The 23,821-nt window shown below is 40.3% G+C and overlaps 1 protein-coding gene across 2 annotated transcripts in view; it reads right to left on the bottom strand.

Annotated features, from left to right (window-relative positions):
- Nucleotides 1–23,821, bottom strand: part of MAP3K5 (mitogen-activated protein kinase kinase kinase 5) — a 107,172-nt gene that overhangs the window by 14,914 nt on the left and 68,437 nt on the right. For both annotated transcript variants that reach the window (XM_075413961.1, XM_075413962.1), the window contains exons 12-23: nt 19,767–19,816; nt 14,754–14,849; nt 13,338–13,419; nt 11,239–11,372; nt 6,800–6,927; nt 5,839–5,975; nt 5,106–5,211; nt 3,972–4,129; nt 3,191–3,368; nt 2,152–2,172; nt 887–1,064; nt 618–786 (exon numbers count right to left, since the gene is read on the bottom strand). In XM_075413961.1, coding sequence (XP_075270076.1) covers nt 618–786; nt 887–1,064; nt 2,152–2,172; nt 3,191–3,368; nt 3,972–4,129; nt 5,106–5,211; nt 5,839–5,975; nt 6,800–6,927; nt 11,239–11,372; nt 13,338–13,419; nt 14,754–14,849; nt 19,767–19,816 — 1,437 coding nt within the window. The remainder of the gene's footprint in view (nt 1–617; nt 787–886; nt 1,065–2,151; nt 2,173–3,190; nt 3,369–3,971; nt 4,130–5,105; nt 5,212–5,838; nt 5,976–6,799; nt 6,928–11,238; nt 11,373–13,337; nt 13,420–14,753; nt 14,850–19,766; nt 19,817–23,821) is intronic.

Raw genomic sequence — 23,821 nt, 5'->3', positions numbered from 1 at the left:
TTCCCTCCCCCTCCATATATGCTCTCAACTGCTGTGACAAATAGCTGCAATTTATTTTCTCCCTAGCCCCCTCTTACCCCTTTTATGGCTGTTGGCTAGAAGGCAGTGGTGTACCAGTCAGCCCCATTTCTTCTACGCAATAACCTAACATAAGGCCAGAGGCAGGCCAAAGGACCTAAACCTCCCTCCATCAAACCAGTCAGCTAGAAGATGGAACTCTAAAAGGGGGGGCACGGTAATCACCTCGTGGGGATGATCCGTCTTACATGAGTTGACCTGACAGCCTCAGTTAGTCCCATTTGAAAATCACTGGTAAAATACAATCCCATGAAAACATGTTTTTCTGTTGTCTGGTCAGCACTAATATCCAAGTATAAATATAGTATTTACAAACAACACAAAAGGCATATGTAATGCAGCATAAACAATTTTAAAGCCTATTTTTAATAGCCCAAATAAAACAATAAACCATGAAAGCTTACCTGGGGTATGCTTTCTAGTTTAATCAAACTTTATTTTTTAATTGCTTCACCATGTGCAATCTCAAAAGCTCCACATAACTGCAGAGAAATCTTCAAATTGCATAAAATTTTCACTGCCCTCTGAAATTACTTTACCTGAGCCAAAGCTTCCATCAAGTTCCTCACCACCTTCTCTTGGTCTTCAGTTAATATCCTGTGAAGGGTGGCTCTCCTTTCACTATCCTTCTTCAGCATGAAAAACCCAGAATCTTTCTCTTCAGGTGAAGGAGGTGCACTGTGATCCTCAAAATTTTCATCTGGGATGCTGAACGAAAGACACTCAGTGAAGAGAAACTTTATAAAAACCACTCCAATACACACATTCCAAATCTACTGTGTAACATAAATGCCAGATAGGTCTTTACCTCAGAAAAAGGGACCGGATTCCCTTCCCATCTTTTTCTCCACAGGATTTGGCTCTTGTTTTGAAAGAGAATGGATCAATTTTTAATTCTGTATCAGGTGAGACAGAGCCATATTCACTGCTGCTACTTGTATCTTCCACCAGAACAGGGACAGGTAAGGATATACTCCGAAGATACTCTATTCATATAGGAATATTCAGAAATTAGAATTTAATAGTGCCATCACAGTTCTGAAATTAAAAGGTTATTCTTTCAGAGGAAACATACTCCAGCCTTCCTCCACACCAACACAAAACAGTAAAAACAAAACTGACGAAAAACTTCCTAAAGCTTATTCTGCTGGAATAGTTCTCTTTCAGTTATGGTTTTATTCAAAAACCTCCCAAGATATGGAAATGCTGGGCTCTTGGCAAGTTCACTTACAGAACTTCACTACAGGAGTGAACGTGCATCTCACATCATCAGTATGCACTTTCAGTACTAACAAAATGTTTCTACAGGGAAAGTCATCCAAACACCTTCCAAAAATCTTAACTTTATGTGTGTATATAAATATATCTATTTTTACATACAATACGTATAACACAAGATAAATTTATCAGATTATTTTGTACAAGTTTAATTAGTTCACAGTCTTCAATTAATAATAAACATGCATGTTGTCAGAACTTGTGTTTTTGAATCCAGAGCATACATTACTGCTGCAAGAAACTATTCATACCTATTCCACGCGCGCACATTTCAAAATGGGTGTTGATAGCAACTCAGCATGAAGGTAACCACGTGTATGTTTGGTTTCAACCCCACCCGGCCCTCCTCCAGTTCATCCCTTGAAAGAGGTGAGTATCCTCTACCCAGGCCTGACAAGGGGTCTCAAATGCATTCCGCTTTTTTCAGTTATAGAATTTAGCCTAATAAAAATCTACGTTATGTTTCTCAAAAAAACTTGGCTCTATTGCTGCTATAAAACAGCCACTTGGTTTCCTGTTCAGATTTCCACTCAATGGCCCTATAACAACAACGCAGCTCTGCAGGCCTGTATCACCCTCCTGCCTAGCCAATTAAGCCACAGCCTGGCAGGATTACAAACAGTAGTTTAAATTTGCACAATGAATTAGAGGTTCCTAACACAGAAAGGTCACTTATTTTCATAATTGTGCCCACTTCTCTTTGCAACATTTTAGTCTGACAAATTATACCAGAGTAAATGATAATCACAGTACCTACACAGTTATGTTTTGATAGAGAAGTATGTTAAAACTCACCATTTGTGTTAGCCGAAAGAACTGTGGGAGAAAAGCAAAGGAAAAAGTAAAATGTGGCTAAAAATATATATGGAAGATATTTTCATATGTATATGTGCACATACACAGAATATGTCATTCAGACTCTCAAAAGTCCTTTGTTGTTTTCCATAATTTAGAACAGTACAGGAAACAAGTACATGAAATAAAAATAATGCAGTGCATGCACATTTGCCATGGGACAAAGATTATTTTGCTCATGTAGAAAACTCCCCTGAGGCTCAATAACATGTTACAGAGAACGTACCCTACACAAACATCCTTTGAATGAAAACATGCAAATTTAAAAAAAAAACAACCACAAAAGCTGCACAAAACCATAACCAGACTTTCAGAAAGAATATGAGAAACATTTTATATAAATCACCTCTGTGACAACATGGTAAAAATTCTGCTACAACAGTGTTTCTGCAGCAAACTGCTGGAACTAGGGCTACAAAGATGATGAGGGGACTGGAGCATCTCTCCTACGAGGAGAGGCTGAGGGAGCTGGGCTTGTTTAGCCTGAAGAAGAGAAGGCTGACAGGGCACCTTATAAATGCCAACAAATATCTGCAGGGTGGGTGTCAGGAGGATGGGGCCAGACCCTTTTCAGTGGTGCCCAGCGACAGGACAAAGGACAACAGGCACAAACTGAAGCACAGGAAGTTCCGTCTGAACATGTGGAAGAACTTCTTCATCCTGAGGGTGATGGAGCCCTGGAACAGGCTGCCCAGGGAGGTTGTGGAGTCTCCTTCTCTGGAGATATTCAAGCCCCGCCTGTACAAAGTCCTGTGCAACCTGCTGTAGGTGACCCTGCTTCGGCAGGGGGGTTGGACTAGATGACCCACAGAGGTTCCTTACAACCCCTAACATTCTGTGATTCTGAACTGAAGGTTACAACTGCATGTTCACCTGGGATGGAGATCTGCTGTGTTCATCTTAAAGACTGAATCAGCAGCTTCAGGAAGTAGTATCATCAACAAGAGAAAAATTCCAGCTAGAGTTTAGCAACGCTTACCTGAGAGCTTTGATGTGGACTTTCTTTTTTTGCTTGAAACCTTCAAGAATTCATCTATAAGTAGGTCATGAGCAAAAGCTCGTTTATCAGGATCTGGTTCAAAGCAGCGCAATATGAAAGCCTTGGCTTCTGCAGACATGGATTCAGGAATCTCTGGGTGTATTTTAAACATTCCCACCTGAGACAAATAAAGGGAAAAACAATGGCCTAGACTGTACTTTTACCAAACACTAAATAGCATCAAACAAGTGTTTAGATATTAAAAGTGGTATATTGTTCTCAAGTTTTCACAGAATCACAGAATGGTAGGGGTTGGAAGTGACCTCTGTGGGTCATCTAGTCCAACCCCCCTTGTCTTTCTGTAAATAGTTTATTAATTCAGAGAAAAAAAGAACTATTATAAACTGTATAAACAATTACATTAAAAATAACCCACGACTGCAAGTAGAGGCTCTCGTCAAGCAGAAAACTGCTTCACTGCTGCTTTTCTCGGTTGGTTTTTTTTTTTGTTTTTGTTTTTTTTTTTTCAGTTGTGTGTGTGGGTTTTTTTTTTTTTAAACACCCAGGCTACTGAATAGCTGCTATTGCTGCATTACTCTCTTCAAAACTACGCAGCACTCCCACTCAGTTGAATCAGCTCATTCTTCCCAACATCCTCACTAACCAAGCATTTCCTTTATCTTCTTTTCCTGCCATCTCTAGTTCTAGCTTCTCCAAAACAGTCACAAGATTTCCTGTGTTTACAAATACTGGTCTGAGTTGTACAAGGAAGATGTCTGACCTTAAACATAGCTGCTTGTGGTTCTCCCAGTTCATAAAACGGGGGCTTCCCGGTAGCCATCTCAATGATTGTGCATCCCAAAGACCAGATGTCGGCAGCCTTCCCGTAGCCACGCGGCCCTTTGTCTATGATTTCTGGTGCCATATACTGAAGGGTACCTGTTTAAAACACACTCATTTTTTCACTTAGGTGCACAAATGATGCAAACAGATAGCTAAAGGACAAGAGGACCAAAATCATTGGGGTGTGAGCAATAGTGGGAGAGTTAAAAAAATACTCTTTATTATTCAAAAATTCAAAAGATTTCCATATGTGTTCTACAGAAAACTCAAAATACTACTCAAAATATTACTTGTGCTAGAAGAGCATCTAATACCATCTACTGATCTGATGATATCACTTTTCAAAGTCAATGACAACTATTACAAGGTTTCAGTGAGCTTTGGATCAGACATAATTTTAATTTACTGTATTATAGATTAAGATTAAAATAAGGAAGATCATTCTGAATCGCATCCAGAGAGGAAAAGAAGTGAAACCTGAAATCTGAACCTAAACCAGCAGGCAATATGAACACTATTTCTGAAGTAAGGGAATCAACCTGACACATCATTCTGCATTCTGTTCCACTTAAGAGCAGAAGTGGAAGAGCAGAGGATGTAACAGTCACTTCTCATTTTGCACTATTATTCAATGCAGTAGCACCGCATGATTTAACATCCAAATCAAATTATCAAGCAGAATGAGGATCAAGTTCATGACAGGCTCTGTAAGTAGGCAATTCTGGAGATGAAGCCAGGATGTCCAAGCTAGTCATGAAAGAAAAAAAAGTTGCCCTTTGAACAGCAAGACGAAAAAGCCATGCACACAGAAGAGACAGACTCAAACACAACATAGGAAAGACACAGCTCTTCTGTTGTAGAGGACTTGCATGTCTCAAGTGGAACTTCCAAGACAGGATTCTCTTTGAACAGTGCATACAAGTACAGTGTATAGCTTAACATTAGGTATAGAAAAACAGTCATTCTTGCAGCAACATTTTACATGGATTTGAAGTCAAAGTTCAGTGGCTGTGGATTCTGACCCTACATGCACAGCTGGAGTGAGGAAAGAGTGTCTCCTCTGGGAACATACCAGTGAAAGTTTCAGTACACGGGTTGATTCCTGCAAGTCTCTTGGAAGTTCCAAAGTCCGAAATCTTTAACACTCCACTGTAAGTGTTGATAAGCACGTTATCACCCTGAGGAGCAGAACATTCAGAGCAATTATTTTTCTCTGCTGACTCTTCATATAAGACTTCTTGCATAGCCTATTTCTTTAATGCACTCTTTAGTAAGTAACAATTATTTCCTAAGGCTCTTAAGAGGGGAGATCTAAGAGGAATCAATAGTGTTCCTGTCTTATGTAATCCTATTATCAGAAACTTCACCTCAACATGAACTTCCCCTACTACAGGAATTCAGTTAAAGAATACTGAGAGAGAAAAAGGCTTTTTTCTTTTTTTAAAAAGGAACTTTTTCATCAGCAGTCTCCTTGAAAAAGAACCTGCTAATATCCCATCCACAATATTCTTCACTTCTAATAAACTTTTATGGAAGCTCAATCATGTCATTGAAAACAGAAATAAAAATATCCTCTATCACATCTTATGTGGCTATATATCAATTGTTCTAAAATAAAAAAACACATATTTTGTTGGTGCAAATTCAAATTAACAATGGTTGACTTCCCTAACCCACAGTTCAGAACTGCAGAAAGGGTATGTGACAATGAAGAACTTTCAGGAAAAAGTTTTTAAATTACAGGACAAATAAATGGTTATTCAGTTACATAACACTATGAGACTTAATTCCCTTCAAATTCTTACCTTTATGTCCCGATGCACTATTTGATTATCGTGGAGGTATTTTAATCCTTCAAGAATCTGCTTGGTGTAAAAGCCAATTGTCTGCTCATTATTCTTTAATGGTCCCCATTTTGAGCGTAGAAGAGCAGAAAGGCTGCCTATAAATTTGGAGAGCAAAAAAGTGAGAGTAAAAATCTAACTAAATTCTGCTTTCTCCCCCAAAGGAAAAAAAAAAAACTAACAGCAAACGTTAATCCCACACCAAGTGTAGACACCTCTTCTATCACCAAAGGCCCCTCCAGGAGAATGCTAACTTGCATCATCACTGGCCTGAGCAATTAAAAAGAGTCTCAGGATCTCCACTGGCCTCAGCTGCAGCAGAGGAGCATATGCTTCGTCAGGCAGGTAGATCAGAAGCCATTTATTCAACGTGCTCATCTCTCTCCTACGCCTGGAGAGAAGCTGCCCCAGAGGAATGTTGTAAAAGAGCGAAAAAGGACGGATGTGCATGTGTATGTCTTTCTACACACACCAGCTCCAGAGTTTCTTGAAAAGCTCAGCTCAAGAAGTGGGATTTTTGTTGCGCCTGGCTGCTGCGAGTTCTTTGGTCTCCAACAGAAGCAGCAATCGCCATTCTCTTGCGTTAGGTACCTACAGAGGGCTCACCCATCTCAGGCTAGCTACAGTCTTTCCTGTAGGATGACCACAGATCATCTCTGATCTGTAAGTAAAAGGAACTTGCCTGCCACAGCAATGATCTGAGCTGTCTCTGTAGCACATCCTAGCTAAATACTGAATAAGAGGACTCACGCACTTTGAAGACACAGTTTTCCCCTTTAATTTAGGAAAGGGATATTAAAGAATATTACGTTTGCATGAAATGTATCTTGTTGCAGTGTTATAGGTTTTATACTTTTAAAATGTTTAAAAAAATCCCCAAACAAACCAGCCAACCACCAAACCAGTCTTCCCCACAACTTACCACCTGGCACCTGTTCCATGAATATCTTAATGAAGCCATTCTCACTAAGAGAACCCAAATACTGGACAATGTTCTTATGTTTGAGATGCTTGTGCAAAGCTATTTCCTCATGCAGAGGCTGGGAGTACCTGGAAAGAAAAGCAGCAGTTTATTCAATATTGACCTTCGGGAAGGAAGTCTTGTGTTTACTATAGTAGCTGAAAATCTATTTAAGATCCCATGAAACATGTTTACACTGAGAATGACTATGTGTTAGATGCATTTAACAACAGTGGTTGTGACCACCACATACTAAAAAATTACATATTCATATATAAATACACAAAACAAAATATATATAATATTGTGTATAAGTACACACACACAAAATGTTATAAATGTACATAGACTGAGTAAAACAGAATTTGTGGAAAATGAATTCCTCTCCAGCCTAACTCAAAGAGAATAAACAGTTGGGCAAGCAGACCAATGCCAAAGTGAACTAGTAAGCCATAAAGTTAGAGTATAATTAAAATCACCCCAAAAATTAAAACAGATCACCATTTAAATTTTAATTAAAGTAGAAGTCTTATCTGCAAGCAAGAGTGAATAGCTATCAGAGTAAGAAAACGGGAATCATTTCATGGGGAGATATTCAGAAGAACTGATCCAAACAATTTCATCAAATGTAACTTAGTTCAAGGTAAAACATTTTTCAGAGATGTAAGCTTTTCAGCAGTCTTTTTGCCAAGAAGGTTTCTGGAGCCCGAATTCTCTTCCGACATGGAACACCAGCAGAGCTCAGCAGCTGATGTGTTCCCAGGGCCAGCCCTAACACTCTTCTTCCAACCATGGGACGTTGGACGCAGGTCAGCTGCCAGATTCTGTGCTCCGCCTGGCAAAATGCGGATGACATGCTGAGAGCCTGGTGGCTATTTTCACTCAAGCGCTAACATCTGCAGTCAGACTTTCAGGTCAGCTGAAAAAACTAGATGAAGGACACAGACCTCCTCCTGTCAGTTCAGATGTGAGAAGGAGCTGCAGTCTTGCAGGGCAAGTGGAAGACACATTCGGATGCTTACACTGAGGGAGGACTGAACGTAACTGCAAACTCCACCTTGCAGCTACTCACCCCCAAAAGGAGTAGTTCTCCTGCCACCTTCACCAGGTTGCTCTCAGCACAGACTTCGCGCTGACACCTGTACATTCTCTTCCCCTAATGAACGGGCAGAAACCTTTTATTTAATTACTGGGAGGAGGGGCAGCTTCCTGCTGCCTCAAGTCCAGGAGCCGGCTCTTCCTGGACCCAGCCGAGTGCCAGGAATGCAATCAAAACACGAAGGCAACTGAAGTTGTTAGGGGAAAAGTGCCTGTGGGCTCCCATCCCAGATGGTCATCAGCTCACCTGAACAACAGCATCAAGGTATAAGTGGAGGCTGAACTCTTAAAAAAGTGGAGGGAAAAGAAAAAAAAGTGGGCATCTGAAAATCCCTATGGAAAACAACTGTTGCGGAAAACAAGGAAAATATTTGGTTAATGAAAAGTGTGATTACGCAGCTCTGAGTCTATTTACTTAAAACTAATTTGAGTTCTGGCTTGCCTCTCCACACATGACTAAAGATTCTGACTACGCTGTTAGTCACTCAGAAATGCAAAATCATCAAAGATTATATTCCTGAGTTCTACTAATGGGATATTCATTCAGAGCAGCAACAGCAAGACCATTATAATTCTTCCCCTGCATATTTAAACTGCACAGTTAATTGAGTCTTGAGCAACTAAAATAATTTAGCAAATAAAATAAAGCCATAAGAAAATTCTCCAGTGGCACGAAGCATTTAATTTAGAATTTAGTCATTAGGAGACTTTAAACGGTATGAAGAAAAAAAAAAATCCAAATCTTAGAAAGTTAGATCTTATTATATACCTAACATGATTTTACTTTAACTTGGAAAATTGATACAGCCACTGGTACTATTTTGTAGTACTAGAAATGCATTTGAGGGCAACAGCACTGCAGGAATGTTTCCTTTTCTTTCAGAATGTGACTGTCGTCTAACATTTCCTGACAATTAAGTAAATTATTCCATACCTTGTATTTAACATATCGCAGTAGCAAAGACTCACTGCTTTTTGCACAGAAATCATTGCATTTCTGGCCATGCTCTGACTCAGAACTTAATTATTTCTTATGAATCCAAAATACAGTAATTTTTACTTTGAAAATGGTAAGAATTACCTTCAGAGATTAATCCTTTCCTTTCTATAGATTTCTTTCAAAATGCTAAAAGATCAGGTTATAATTAATCAGAAATGAATTCATAAATTTTTCTTACTTTGCCATTAAAAGAATAACATTTGAAATTTGTCCTGGAAGCCTGTAAATATTTTGAGAGTCTAGATGAAAGACCAACAGCTTCTTAATAATAACTTTCCCAGTATGTTTTGCATATTGAACCTCAAACCTTTTCCATTGGAAATTCTTTTAAAATGCATATTGGAGAAGAAAAATACGGTTGTTTTTTTTTTTTAAGTAGCTCTGTTGGGGATGTCTTTCTATTAACCACAGTTGTTATAAGCAACAAATTTCTTCCTGGCACATACAAAACTGCAACTCTATTTTGAGTCAAGAGATTGTTTTATCTAATGAGGCAATGCTTTCTAAGAAATTGTAACACATCTTGAAGTTAAATTTACCATAGCAATACAGAGGATGGAAGGATTCCCTTTTCCATAATCTAAGTTCTAGTATCTTTAAAATATTCTGAGTATGGAAAAATTACTACACCACACATATCGATATTGAACAGCCAATATACACATGGATTCAAAAAGATTTAGAAGGATTCATTTTTGAAACGTCAAAGAAAAGAATGACTGAGGACAGAATAACCGAAGGCAGGCCCACAAGAGAGACCCATGAAAAAGAAACTGAGCTAGGGCACCAGCTGGCATTACTGACCTTCCAGTGTGTAAATTACACAAAGAAAACTTTTAATAAGAGTTATCACACAGTGTCCTGCCAACATCTAGGCTCCAATACCACTTAAATAACAGTACTTGATGATGAATAGGTTGTAGAAAATAACGCTCCTTTTCCACAACCGGTGGTTTTACCCCCAGGGACACACTTTCTAGATAAAAGTGAGAAGAATAACAGCCACTGTGGTGGGTTAGAATAGCCTCTTGTATCTACTGTGTTGAATACTGGCAGTCTGTTTAAGACAACTGCTATGTAGGGACAAGTAAAACCAGCTTCCTTCCTGGTATTAGCTGCAGACTGAACACTGCACAAACAAGGATACAGTTATTTCCTCCTACAGAGGAAATGCGGTACGCCAAAACATGAGAAATCCTGCTGAAGGATAAGCTATCCATTAGAGATCATAGTAGTAAACCAAAAAAGCCAAATGGGCAAGAGAAGACAAGAAACTTGGAAATACGGAATCCATTACTGACTGAAATGATGGGACAAAAATTCACCAGTTGGTACACTCAGTATTTTACCTCCTGCTACCAAGCAGTGTTCCATCAGAAGAGCTTCCTTCACAAATGGCAATGACTTTATTTTCTACTTTTCGTAGCTTTCCTGAACATAAGCCTGAATTACAGTCTTTGATAATATTTTACAGTCTGAGAGGCACTTTAAAGATCCAGGCACTCAAGTCACTTGTTAAGAAGCAGCTTGTACAACACTTGACTACAAAAACCAAAGGCCAATGTAGAATTTAAGAATAACTTGACAGTTTAATACAGTCGGTTTCATCTGAAAAATCTTATCTTCAAACTTGCTCTCATATTTATTACAGTATTTATGGAAAGCTATGTATTCAAAATAGCATACGCTGCAAGACTGCAGATATACAAGTACAAAGGACATGAAGAATCTGGTCTTTACACGCCAACCTTTGTAAGTGAGAGAGGGCAATACATATATAATGAGACTCTGTTTCTAAAAAATGTGGATAAAAAGATCATTCAATGTGATTTATTCTAATGTTAAGGGGCTTCATAATAAACAATGTGCAAACAAGAAAGGAAAATCTCTTTACCAACAATTCAGGCTCAGAAGTTTAAAGGACTCCACAAAACGTGAAGTTCAATAGTTCTTTTATAAGGACATGCCTCAGCATGTCTAAGTAGATAGGAATTATCACTAGGTGTTTGAGTGAGATTCTGTGCTTCAGCAATACTTCTTTTGGAAAGAAAAAAAAAAATATTATAAACTACTAGTACCAAGACCAGTAAACATCTAAATTCTCAGTTGTGATCATAATCTATTCTGCAACTTGGCAATGACTAGTTACACAGACAGGGAACACCATTATATACCACAGACAGGGAATTCATTGGCAGCTTTGTAGAAGAGCCTTGCGGTCCTTGATCAGCAAACTGGTTGATCACATTACTGATGAAATTAGGGAACGCACAAAATTTGGAATCAACCACAGTTACTATACCTGCTGTCTCTCTCTGGGATTTCTTTAATAGCAATTCTGACTTGATTGCTCAGATCTCGTCCTGCATATACAATGCCGTAAGTTCCTTTCCCCAGAATGACTCGCTCGCCATTTTCATCGTATTCATAATCATACTGCAAAGCAAACAACAACATGAAATGAAACAGAGGGATAAGATTTAACCTATCTGACACTGTGCTCATAACTAAGGCACCTAGGACACTAGCTGCTTCCTGCCCACCATGGAGAAGGAAAGAAAAACACTTCAAGGTGACACTTTGGATACCGTGCAGACATGCCTGTATTTCTCCACTGACTGTACAGGAAGCACTGGCTTCCAAGGTACTCATTTCAGGTAAGTGCATAAAGCTAAGCTAGCCTTTATCTGTTCCAGGCAGTGACAACCGCATGTCTTACTCCAGAGCATCTGCAATTCTGCGGGCAGGTGCTGTAAAAACAAGAGAGGACGAGAGAGGGCACTGTGCGCCAACCTGAGAAGTTGGGCTCCCACACAGACATCGAAAGCAAGGCAGGGTACGCTTAATTCGTTCCAGATGCTCTCCTGACCTGACCGCATCTTCCAAAAACAGCACAACCTCAATTTTTGCCTGTGCCAGGTCAGCCAGCAGACTGTGCCAATGGAGGTTAGTCAGGATTGCAGTGTAGTAAGTGTAGTTTCAGCTGAACTGGAATTTCAGAGCATTTAAGGCCAGTCCAGAAACAGTCATTAGACAGATTATCTGATCTGTCTTCTTGTGTAACACAGACGTGTAATTTCACACGCTCACTCCCATGCTAAGCCCAGTAGCTCATGCCTAGATAAAGTATTTTTTCTTTTCCTCCAAATAAAGACTGCTTTCTTTTTAAAGAGAGAATCCACTATTTCTTTTAGTACTTTGTTTCAACAATTAATTACTCTAATGGTAAAGTCACACCTCTTTATTCAAATTTCTTTAATGTCACTGTATTTCATTATTTTTTCTTCAATACATTAAAACAACCATTAGCACATAGTAATTTTCCCTGTAAAAATACTTACTCACTGTAATCAAGTCACCCACTGCTTTTCTTTTTGCTAAAATAAACACAATGGGCACCCTAAGGTTCTCGCTATAGGGTATTTTTCTGTCCCACAAGTGACTCTAGTGGTTTCTCTTTGTCTCATCTCTGATTTCAGATGTGTTCTAAACCGCCAACATTAAAACTGGGACAGAGGGCTGTCTGCGTTCATTACCCAGTACTGACTCACTCTCTTAGTTCTGGATGTCTCTAGAGCTTTGGGAGACTAGACTTTCATGTGATAGGACAGGGGTTTAGATATTCTATCCTGTTCCCTGTCACCTAAAAGAAAGCCTAAACACCCCAAGCACTGCATTGCACCCAGTGGCCCTGTACTCACTTTTCAACGATGTCTATGTGCAGATAGAAACCCAAGGTGAGAACACAGTGTGTAATGGCATGCCCAGGCAAGCTATAACTTCGCTAACAGTGGTGGTAGCAGAAGTAGGGCATCCTAAGCTTCAGCATGAGTTACTGGGCTAAGGGTATAAACAGACTCCCAGCAGCACCAACACCATCATCTGATTTGAGGCCGCTGTTCGCTGCTGTGCTTGCCTGCAGATGGCAACTGGCAAGGACAAGCCTTCCCCTACTGCAGTTGGGGATATCCTCACTTGCCGTGCAGACGACCTGCAGTAATGTAAGTGTACACGATTCCAGTGATGCATGAAACAGACAACAAACAGTCTTTTAAATTTCAAAAAATGCTAATACTGCCTGGCTATGATTACACTCTGAAGTAACCATTACAAGAGCCACCTTGTATGTAACGAGCAAGACTGGAGAATTCCAGAGTTAAGTACCTTCTCAAGTGAGTACGCTAACTGAAATACGAGAGATTTAGCTGTGCTGGTTATAAAAACTGTATGAGCATCACTAAAAAAAATAATTAGTTTATAAACAGTAGAGGATAAAGTTTTGTAAACAATAACTTGTCTAACTTCTTCCAGAGAAGGATGAGTAATTTACTCCCTTCAGTGAAATGCCATGCTAGAAGCCCAAAATTCTTCATATGCTGGGGGGGGAGGAAGTAAAAATACCTCTAGAGAGTCTCCATCACATTCCCCTTCCTCTGTAGTCTTCCCTATTTCTTCAGTGATACTGTTCACCATGTCAAAAAACCTGTTAAAAGGAAAGAAAGAAAAAAACAAAAAGAAAAGAAAATACACACTTGAGACAGTACAGGGACAAAGAGAACATTACAGAGAAGTAATGAATGATCCAAAAGAGGACTGAAGTATAGTAAGTATAAACTCAGTGTAAAAGTTTGTTTGTCAGCAAAAAGAAAGAACAATTTTTTTACATGCAGAATTAACAGTCAAAATCTATAGTTTTCCCACCTCTTTTATGTACTCCTTTTATATATGCAAAACATCCATGATGTCTGAAATTATTAATGGCATTCATATTTCAAAATATATGCATCAGGTGAAATTCTCATCCTACCCCCCTGTCTCGTTGTTCAATGTACTGAACCCTCATGAGAAGTGCACAGAAGTCTTGCCCACATTTGTAGGAGTTTTGGTAGTGCAGAAAGTATTTGCTTGAGTAAAAAGGGGGTCTATTTTACAACTTCCCATTAAAAAAATATATTAATATGTATGACTTCTACCCCTTTCAAATACCATGTCATGCTAAGGTATTGTCTTCTACTACATGTTCAGATATGAAGGGGAATGAACATGGTAAAAGAACCTGTATGGAGTAAAATGGATGAGAGGACAAGCTAGGGATTGGGCTGGGAGGTGGCCACAGCCATTAATATGGAGTACCACTGCAATTCTTAGTAAAGTTGCAGCCTTTTTTGGCACAAAAAGAAATGAAATTTCCTCTGGGAATGCCTTCTGGATCAATTCAAGATTACAACCCTCAATCTGACGGAGCAGAAACACAGTTTAGAGAAACTCTGACACCCTTAATTTTGTGCAATAAACCCTTGCTAAGTTTCCTGTAGGGATACTGGTACAATCTTACTGACGTAAACACGATGCTAATGTAAAGGAGATCAAGTGTGCTTCTTCATAATCGTAAATAAAATTTTAGTTACAGTAAAAGAGAAATCTTGACCAGACCCTGTTGTTAGCCCAAGTGTTCCCACTTCAGAAAGTCCATTTGAAGTTCAGGAAACTTTGCTGGATAGGGGGCAACAAACACTTTTAGTAAGCCTTAATATGATTAGTACTAGAAAAATACTCCCACAAAGTGTGTAAAAAAGATAATTAAATTTGTAATCATATTTACTTCTAATGTTCGTCTGAGCTTGCACTTTGACCCTTCAAACCTCACACATCTCCAGGGTACTGTAGCACTAAGCTTTCATATGAAAGATGGTGATCACTGAGGATGCTCAGATCAACTTTCACCATAGTTCTGGAACAGTCAGTCCCAGTTGCGCATGTAGACACCACCTACCCCACCACAGGCTATTTTTTTCTGAAATAACAACAGTGACACACCTTCTGCAATGAAGTTCTGTGCAGAAATAGATTTGAAAGTCATCTGAGTTGTGCAGCACATATAGGAAACAGCACCGTTCTTCAAACTTCGAAATGCTGAAAGAACAGTCAAGCAGAACATGTTATGGGAAAGACGCATTTGGGCTTCTACCGGCTACATCAAACCATACAGATCAAGCCATTTAATACGGGAAAGCAGCAGATTAAACCTAAGCAGCCATAGTTTTTCCTTCTTGTAAAATTACACTCTTGTATCCTCCAAAGTTCACATTCTGCTGTTTGCTATCATTCACCTTGCCCAGTAGTCCACACATTGCGCAAGAAAGAGTAGGAGCAAAGAAGTTAATGGGATTATTTCCATTGACCCCAGTCACTTTTGTCTTCAGTGCATTTAGGTAAGGCCCTTAGTTTCCACTGCTGCAGCCAGGATGAAACATCCTTTCAGGATCACATTCAAAAGCTGGACTTTGAACTCAAATCATGAGTTCTTCCTGCTTTAGAAATCAGCCACAGCTCAATCTTGAACACAAAAATTTCTGACTAGTGCCTTGTGAATTGGTACATTGATAGTATATTGGAAAAACATTTTAAAACTAAGTCAGCATCAAATAATGAGATGAATGACTTTACCACCCTTGCCCACCCACACCTTTTTTCAGTTTTGGTTTTATCCTCTATATGTATGGCATGCCATTTTCTTCTGGATGCACAGATGTCTCAGAGGAGCAGCAGAGGTGTAAATTCTGGTACAGTTGTCAGTTTTCTACCCCAAGTAGGCTGCAGCTCTTGCAAAGATATTCAATCACCAGAATTCTTTTATGTGCATGTCATTACTGTGCTCCTTATAGAAAATATTAAACATTGTTTGACATGGCTCTTTCTGTAACTTTTTCACATTGAGTGTCAGGTGTCAAGCTAATGCAGTATAATTAATTATTACTATACTAGAAAAGGAGAAAAAAGATAGCTAAAGGTGTTACAAGGGAATATAACACAGTATTTGAGAAACTAAGACTAATTAAGTCTCCTTACTAACATTCTTAAGATACTGGACAAAATCCACAGCACTAGTGAAATCAATCTATTTTAGCTGGATCAAAAAAGCCATCATGGTTTTAATTAATTTATAGCACAATAAAGTAGAATGGTATTCTGTGTTGTGCCAAAGGATTTATGATTTGACTACCACACCAGGTTTTCTTTAAATACCAGGAAATACTTGTAATTTTCAACCTTTAATAGCTGTCTAAGGTTGTCCAATCCTCGCTTCCTTTGATTCCTCTATTGTAGAGCCCTGCAACTTTTAATAAATAAATGGCTCTTCAGACAAAATGGGGGGGCCTGCCTTCCATAACGTGAGCCTCATTATAAGAATATGTGACTTTGGGTGTGGCAATTCATTTTCACGTAAGGAAAAATTCATAAGTGCTAAGTAACATAAACATCTGGGAAGACAGCCATTGTCCCCAGTTGATAAAATTTTAATTCAAGTTTTTCAAGCATATAGGTAAATTCTTCAGATATGATGTAACTGATATAACAGAATTACTCATTAATTTCAAGTTCCATGTGAGTTTAAACATTTTGCTGATTAAACCATCAGTTTAAACCTGACATGCACAGAAGCCACTGACTAACATAACAGTGATTATAAGGGTAAGAATGTGGAATGTACACAGGAGACAGGCAAATTCATAAATATTTAAGGCCTTCCAGTAAGTGTTTACATCACTTATATGTTGCTTTTCTCCCTGAAAAAAAGTTGTTACATTGAAAAAAGGAAAACTAAGAAATACAAAGGTATAAAAAGAGACGGGATAATTTGCTCAGGAAATGCTGCATTCGAACAGTTCCCAAGCACGCGTGGTACCACTGACTTCTACGGCAGCAGAATTGGGGCTGAATTTGCGAAACTCCACAGACAAACAGGGAAGCACGATGCAGCTTGGCTTTGTGCCCAGCTCATGTGCATCGAGAACTCCCCTTAGTTGATGAGAAATACTGCAAATGCTGTAAGTACTGCTTACTAATACTTCCAGATGAAGCAGCACACAGAATAGCTGAGCATTGGCAACAAGCACAGAAAAGCAGCTCCGTGGAACTTCTGTGTGTTTGCTACAAGTGCAGCAGTACAGACACCCCTCACTGTCGTAATTAAGTATTCTGACGAGGTTCCAAGCTCCAAGAACTTGGGATGGAAGACGAACATTCTTGCTCTCAGTTCTTAAGCTACGAAGAAAACTGAATGCAGATCTGAATCCAAATTTGTCACTGTTTCTAACACTACGTTCGTCAGCATGACCTCGGAGGCACTCTCCCACGGAAACAACACAAGCAGCAGTTACTTCATGATCCAGGGCTTGTCCCCAACAGTGAGAAAAAGACAACTCGTAGCCTAGCAACTCCAGTCTGTTACTTTATTTTTTATTTTTAAATTGGAAAAATAAAGATGGTATCTTCTTGCTCGTATGATGTCAGCTCTGCAGAACACTAGAGACTTTTCTGGATAACCTAAGATGCAAAGCACCTCGGGGTAACAGCCATGTTCCAAAAGCTCTGATGAAGCCTTTAAGGTTAGCAGTATTTTTTGGCCCGACTCAATAAAAAAACCTCTGTGTTTAAGAGGTCAAGAAAGCATATGACAAAACAAAGTTATTTACATCGGTGCACAAACCGCTAATCAATGAGTTTAAGCTAAACCAAATTACTATGACTCCCTGCATACAGAGCGTGATTTAGCACTGTGCTGCTCAGAGATCACTACGTACTTTCCAAGTTCCGTCGCAATTCTTGAGAGATGAACTCTGTTACTCATGAAATAAGACGCTGATTACGTCGGCTGATACACGGCACACGGAAGTGGTGACCGCTCAGCCACTTCCTTGAAGTACTTACCAAAACCATTAGCCATTTCAGTGCTAGACGTCTCTTCAGACCTTCTGTCTCCCTACGTAATGCAGTAAATATTGATGGAGGCCTTTGCTGACAAAGCCTCCAAGATGCACAAAGACCTGCCTTGTACCTTAATGCTGCACCTCTAAAGCTGGCTCTTACTAGTCTACAGGGGCTGAGAATCCTCATAAAGATGGGAACTCACCCTTGCTAGACTGCTTTAAGTCTCGGATCTTCAAAGGGCCTAAAAATAGTCTGGATACAAAAATACACTAGAAGCAGGCCTGGTTCTGAAGGCTGTCCCACTCCAAAGAATAACTGCCTTCATAAAACGAGTAAAAAAAAAAAAAACTGAAAAACACTGAAAAATGAAGTGGTCAGAAACTTGCATATATTTAGAAGAAGGAAAAAAAAGGCTTATTCAGTTTTATACTTTCACAAGATAAAGATTTCCCCCTGCAGCTCCTCATGGAGGCAGCCAGAGAGTTTTCTAAGCACTCACAGTGACTCTTGGCTCACTGTAAAGTCTTCCAAGCTGTTTTGGACATCTGTCCAGATGAACAGATTGGAAATTTAATTGACAAATTAAATGACAATTGACAGTTTAAATAACAAATGCAGGAGGGTATACCACAGTACTGACCACAGCATGGCTTAATAAGGGGGAAGGCAAAAAAAACCATACCAGACAATAAATAAATACTTTTTTTCTTTTTTTAGAAGTTCACAAAACCACATTGTAACCAAAACCCAAACCAGACTGAACTAAGCATATCATTGCAATTTTTGCCTAAAATAAGCTGAATCCCACAGGATTGAATTTCTGTGCCTATTGATAGTTTGTTTTTTTAAGTTACTTTTTGGAAGGAAAAAGAATCATCCATCTGTGCAAAAATGGACTGCAGACATAGCAACAGTTTTGTGTGCGTGGAACAGTTATTATTAGAACAGAGCAATGACTAGTTAAAAAAAAGTAAGATTTCTGGACTTTTTTTTTAATTACACTAAAAGCAGACACCAAAGTGGAAAGTTGCAGGCTGCCAAACTATGGAAAAATTCTAGGGAGGAAAAAAAAAAGATACGAAGACAAAGAATTGACCCAAAGAGGTCACAGCAGTGGCAGAACACTACTTTCTTAGTATCAGTAGATACAAACTGCAAGGCTGGTCCCTGCCAAGCAGGATGCACACTGCGTTCAACCGTGGCTAGCAGAGCAGACCCACTAGCTCAGATTCGGCTGTTCTCTACTGATGATATGGCACACAACCCAGATTAAATCCCCCTCCAGCAAAGAATTCTTCCTAGAAGAAGCCTCCCTAGTGGACAGAAAATATTTTGCAGAAATCAAGCAAACAGACAGCAAAGTTTCCTCCTGTGTCATTATCTCAAGCCCTGTGTCAGAGAGGGAAGCATGCTGAAGACAAGAAAGGTGGCCCTGAACGAACAACGTTGTTCTCTTCTAATCCAGTCAAGCCAGTCTCACACGTGTCGTATGATCCTATGATTTATTAGTCCATGTTAACCTACTCCATTGGGACATTTGGGGCTGGTTTTTCCTTTCTTTTTTCTTCCCTACTCCCTTCTTCTATTGACTCTTTTCTGTTCTCTCAGTCTTCAAGTTTTCACTTTCTGGTCTACCCACCTGCGTTGACAGACCCCTCTCCTTATGGGGCTCCCCTGAAACATTTTTGCTGCTGCGCCCATAAACAGACATAGAAACAAACAAAAAAACCCCAAACATAGACACCCACCCCAAAACCCAAGAGCAGGTAAGCAATCAGGATACTGCGAGACCCCCCCAACCTTGCCAGCTCCTCATATCCTGACATGAAACATTGGCAGTAATTTTAACTCAATCTTAATTAGCATAAAGTGACTACCAACTTTTCAAAAAAATATTAGTTCTTTAATTTAACAGGCTATGTTTGCTGATTTTTACATAATGAACTCTGCAAGCGGTCATTTCTGAATCTGGAATAAGACTCCTGGGGCTTCACTTCGAGCAGGGCTCCTGTGAAAGTACCTCTGTCTGTTACTCCACCAAGGTCCACAGCAGCAGCTTAATACAATACCCATTCAATTACTTTCTTCTTTTCAAAACACGAAACACAAACAACTTACCTCACGCCCCTGATGGAAGCAGCACTGAAGTTCCACTCGTGGATACCCTTCTGTAACATGCAGAGGAAAATAAATAAATAAATAAAACATTCCTTTTTAATAATGAAGCACCAGCAGGCATATCTCTGGCCTGGACCTCAAGAGATGGAAAGAGAAACACCTCAATTATAACAGCCTATTGTCTTTTAACAGCTACACTTCACGGCATTTTTTTTTTCCACCCAAAACCAAAGGGACAGAAGTTCTAGACAGAAGTTATGGGTTGTTTCTTTCTTTACTGCTTACTCTGTGAATGCAATATACCATTTTAGAAACTGCAAAGCAACAGATTGGAAGGGCTGCTGGTATAGCCTAGCCTCGGTGCTGAACTTGGGATCACATGCGACCCTCTGGAAGGCGGGGCGGTGGGGGGGGGCGGAATTCCACCTCCGAGAATGACAGCAGCCCACTCTGCGCGCTTGATGCCCCAGCGGGTCGGGTGGGAAGACCGAGCTGAGAGCGCTACAAGCATGGAGTCTGACGCTGGAGAGCACAGTGGGGAATTCTTGAGAAGCAGGAGGAATTGCTCAGGGAAGGATCAAGTTTGAAGGCCAAGTGTCCAAAGAAATACAAAGGAGACGAATTCCCTAGGAATCCAGAAGAGAGCAGTAAGAATGTACAAAAACCCCCAAGAGCTGCTGGAGCAATAAACAAGGCTGGAAGAAAGAAGCCACCCTATGAAAACACAATGGGCCAGGCCTCACTTATCTTCGGGTCTTTAAAATTTACATCTGTCACACTCAGCAGAACTCAGTTCTTTCTGTAGACAGTCATATTGCTCTATGTTTATGTTCTAATAAAACTTTACTGTAGTAAACAGAAGCCTTTTGTATCTTCTCATGAAAATATTCTCCTTTCAGGCCACCTCAAAGTCCTGGCAACATCGGGATCCCATCACAATGGGCAATACATTTGAAGAAACTCTGCTTTCTAGAGCTGAATTTCATTTGGCATTTTAGTGACCTGAGCAATGAAAAGGTACAGAGACATTTCTTGCCGAGAGGTAATTTATAGCATAAGGGCATAGTGTCAAACACAAACATAATCAAACATATTCCAAGAGAGACATAAAAATGTGTAGCTTATAAAACATTTCACATGAACAGTGAAATATACAGAAGTCAGAACAGAGACACTGCCAAAATAGTTGCTCAATGTGCAGTATATGATAGAGAAAATTATTCTCCCAGCTACAACAGCTTTCTTTAAGGCTTCCTACAGCAATTTTCTCCTCTTCTGCAATTCCTTCCTTCCTGCTCAAATCACATTAAAGGTTCTGATGCTAATGTAAAATGCCTAACACAACACAGCAAAACTACAAGCAAGCATCCTCCTTCTTGAAGCACATATAGTGCATATAGTTGTAAAGTACAAAGGGACAACTCCAGCATCTCAGTGTTAAATGGGGGGAAGGGTGGAAGAAGTGGGGAGGAGTACAGGGACAGGAGAATTACCTGATATTAAGAAAAGAGGGGATTGCATCTTGAAGGGGAGGTGCCAACTGATGCTACTATGAAGTGTTTGTGAAACTACTATTCGAGTTGCCTGGTTCTGCATGCAGAAAGATCACCAACTCACACCCTCCTTATTAGCAGAGGGATTATCTGCGCTGTCTTTTACTTTTCCCTTTGTATACAAACTCTGCCGCTTTCCAATTTGCCACACTTGGAAACTCTCTTCAGAGCATAGCTACTGGTATTTGTCCAATTCCCACTATTGCCAATAATCTAAAATCTAAATAAGTTAAAATATTCATCCTGACTGGCAGAAATGCTCAAGAAGCATAACAAAAACCATAAGGATTGTGGGTTTTACCTGTCACCTAAGTGCAACTAATCTCTCTCAGATTCATACTGCTTCTATTTACAACACAATGTTCTCAGGCAACGAAATAATATAAAAGTTATGTCCCTCACGATCTTGCCAAGTTTTGAATACATTGGGAGTAAATATATCAGGCATGCTATCCAAATTCAGCATCTGTTCTTTGGTTAGGCAAAAAAACACTAACCACCCAAAACAAAACTCAAAATGGATTCAGAAGCCAACGTGAAGCAGAGACAGGCTGTTCTATTTCAAACTTGCAAACAGCACTGCTGCATTCCTCTAACCCCATGCGGACAGGGCTGCTCAAATAAGGGAGCTGCAAGGCAAAGGTAACATACATTCTACAAAATATAACGCTATCTGGTTTTTATGGGCATTTCTTTATGTTAAACTTGGTATTATTAAAGGCATAAATAGTAAGATGTGCTGCTAAAAAAGCCATGGTAAAGGAAGCAGCCAAATTATTTATCCTGGTATTGACTGTCATTTGCCTATTTGTTACAAAACTGCTGGCTGCAGGCTCCACTGAGCTCCACTCTGGATTTGAAATGGAAATTCAGTTTCTTTGTGCATGAAAGGAAGTTCACACACTTCGTAACTCACAATTCTTACTCTTACAGCACTGACTGAAATTTGGAAAACAGGTAAAACCATCAATTTATGAGCCATAATGAACTGAAATCTGAAGTGTGAGCTGGTAAAGCTCTGACAGAACTACGGTAGGTAGCCTGAAATCGGATAGTTGAAGCAGTTTCCGAACCCAGCTGTCTAACCTGCCCTTGCAGTAGGGATAGGTGGTCTTTGCTTGTTAATCAGCCCCCAAAAGGCCTGTTTTCATAGAATCATAAAATAGTTTAGGTTGGAAGGGATCTTAAAGATCACAGTAGTTCCAAGCTCCCTGCCACAGGCAGGGACATCTTCCACTAGACCAGGCTGCTCAAAGCCCCATCCAAACTGGCCTTGAACACTACCATAGAGGGAACATCTACAGCTTCTCTAGGCAACCTGTTCCAGTGCCTCACCACCCTCACAGTAAAGAACTTCTTCCTTATATCCAGTCCAAATCTACCCTCTTTTAGTTTAAAGCCATAACCCCTTGTGCTATCACTACATGCGCTTGTAAAAAGTCCTTCTCCAGCTTTCTTGGGAGGCCCCCTTTAAGTACTGGAAGGCCGCAATAAGGTCTGACTGGAGCCTTCTGTTCTCCAGGCTGAACAGCCCCAACTCTCTCAGCTTTTCCTCACAGGAGAGGTGTTCCAGCCCTCTGACCATTTTTGTGGCCCTCGTCTGGACTAGCTCCAACAGCTCCATGTCAGTCCTGTGCTGAGAGCTGGATGCAGGACTCCAGGTAGGGTCTCACCAGAGCAGAGTAAGGGGGCAGAATCACCTCTCTCGACCTGCTGGCTACGCTTCTCTTGATGCAGCCCAGGATATGGTTGGCCTTCTGGGCTGCAAGCTCACATTACCAGGTCATGTCCAGCTTTTCACCCACCAGTACCCTCAAGTCCTTCTCAGCAGGGCAGCTCTCAATCCCTTCATCCCCCAGCCTGCATTGATACCAGGGGTTTCCCCAGCCCAGGTGCAGAACCCTGCATTTGGCCTTGTTGAACCTCATGAGGTTCACACAGGCCCATTTCTCAAGCTTGTCCAGGTCCTTCTGGATGTCATCCCATCCCTCAGGTGTGTCAGCTGCACCACTCAGCTTGGTGTCATCTGCAACCTTGCTGAGGGTGCCCTCAATCCCACTGTCTATGTCACTGATGAAAATATTAAACAGTACTGGTCCCAGTATGGACCCCTGAGGGATACCACTTGTCACTGATCTCCATCTGGACATTGAGCCATTGACCACTACCCTCTGGATACGACCTTCCAACCAATTCCTCATCCACCCAACAGTTCACCCATCAAATCCCTATCTCTCCAGTTTAAGAAGGACGTTGTGTCAAAGGCCTTACAGCAGTCCAGATAGATGACATCTGTAGCTCTCCCCTTGTCCACTGATGTAGTCATTCCATTGTAGAGGGCCACTAGATTGGTCAGGCAGGACTTGCCCTTGGTGAAGCCATGCTGGCTGTCTCAAATCACCTCCCTGTCCTGCATGTGCCTTAGCATAGCTGCTGGGAGGATCTGTTCCATGATCTTCCCAGGCACAGAGGTAAGGCTGACAGATCGGTAGTTCCCAGGGT

Source organism: Opisthocomus hoazin, chromosome 2, assembly GCF_030867145.1.
Source record: "Opisthocomus hoazin isolate bOpiHoa1 chromosome 2, bOpiHoa1.hap1, whole genome shotgun sequence".
Classification (NCBI taxonomy): domain Eukaryota; kingdom Metazoa; phylum Chordata; class Aves; order Opisthocomiformes; family Opisthocomidae; genus Opisthocomus; species Opisthocomus hoazin.
This window is presented reverse-complemented; position numbering and strand designations above follow the sequence as displayed.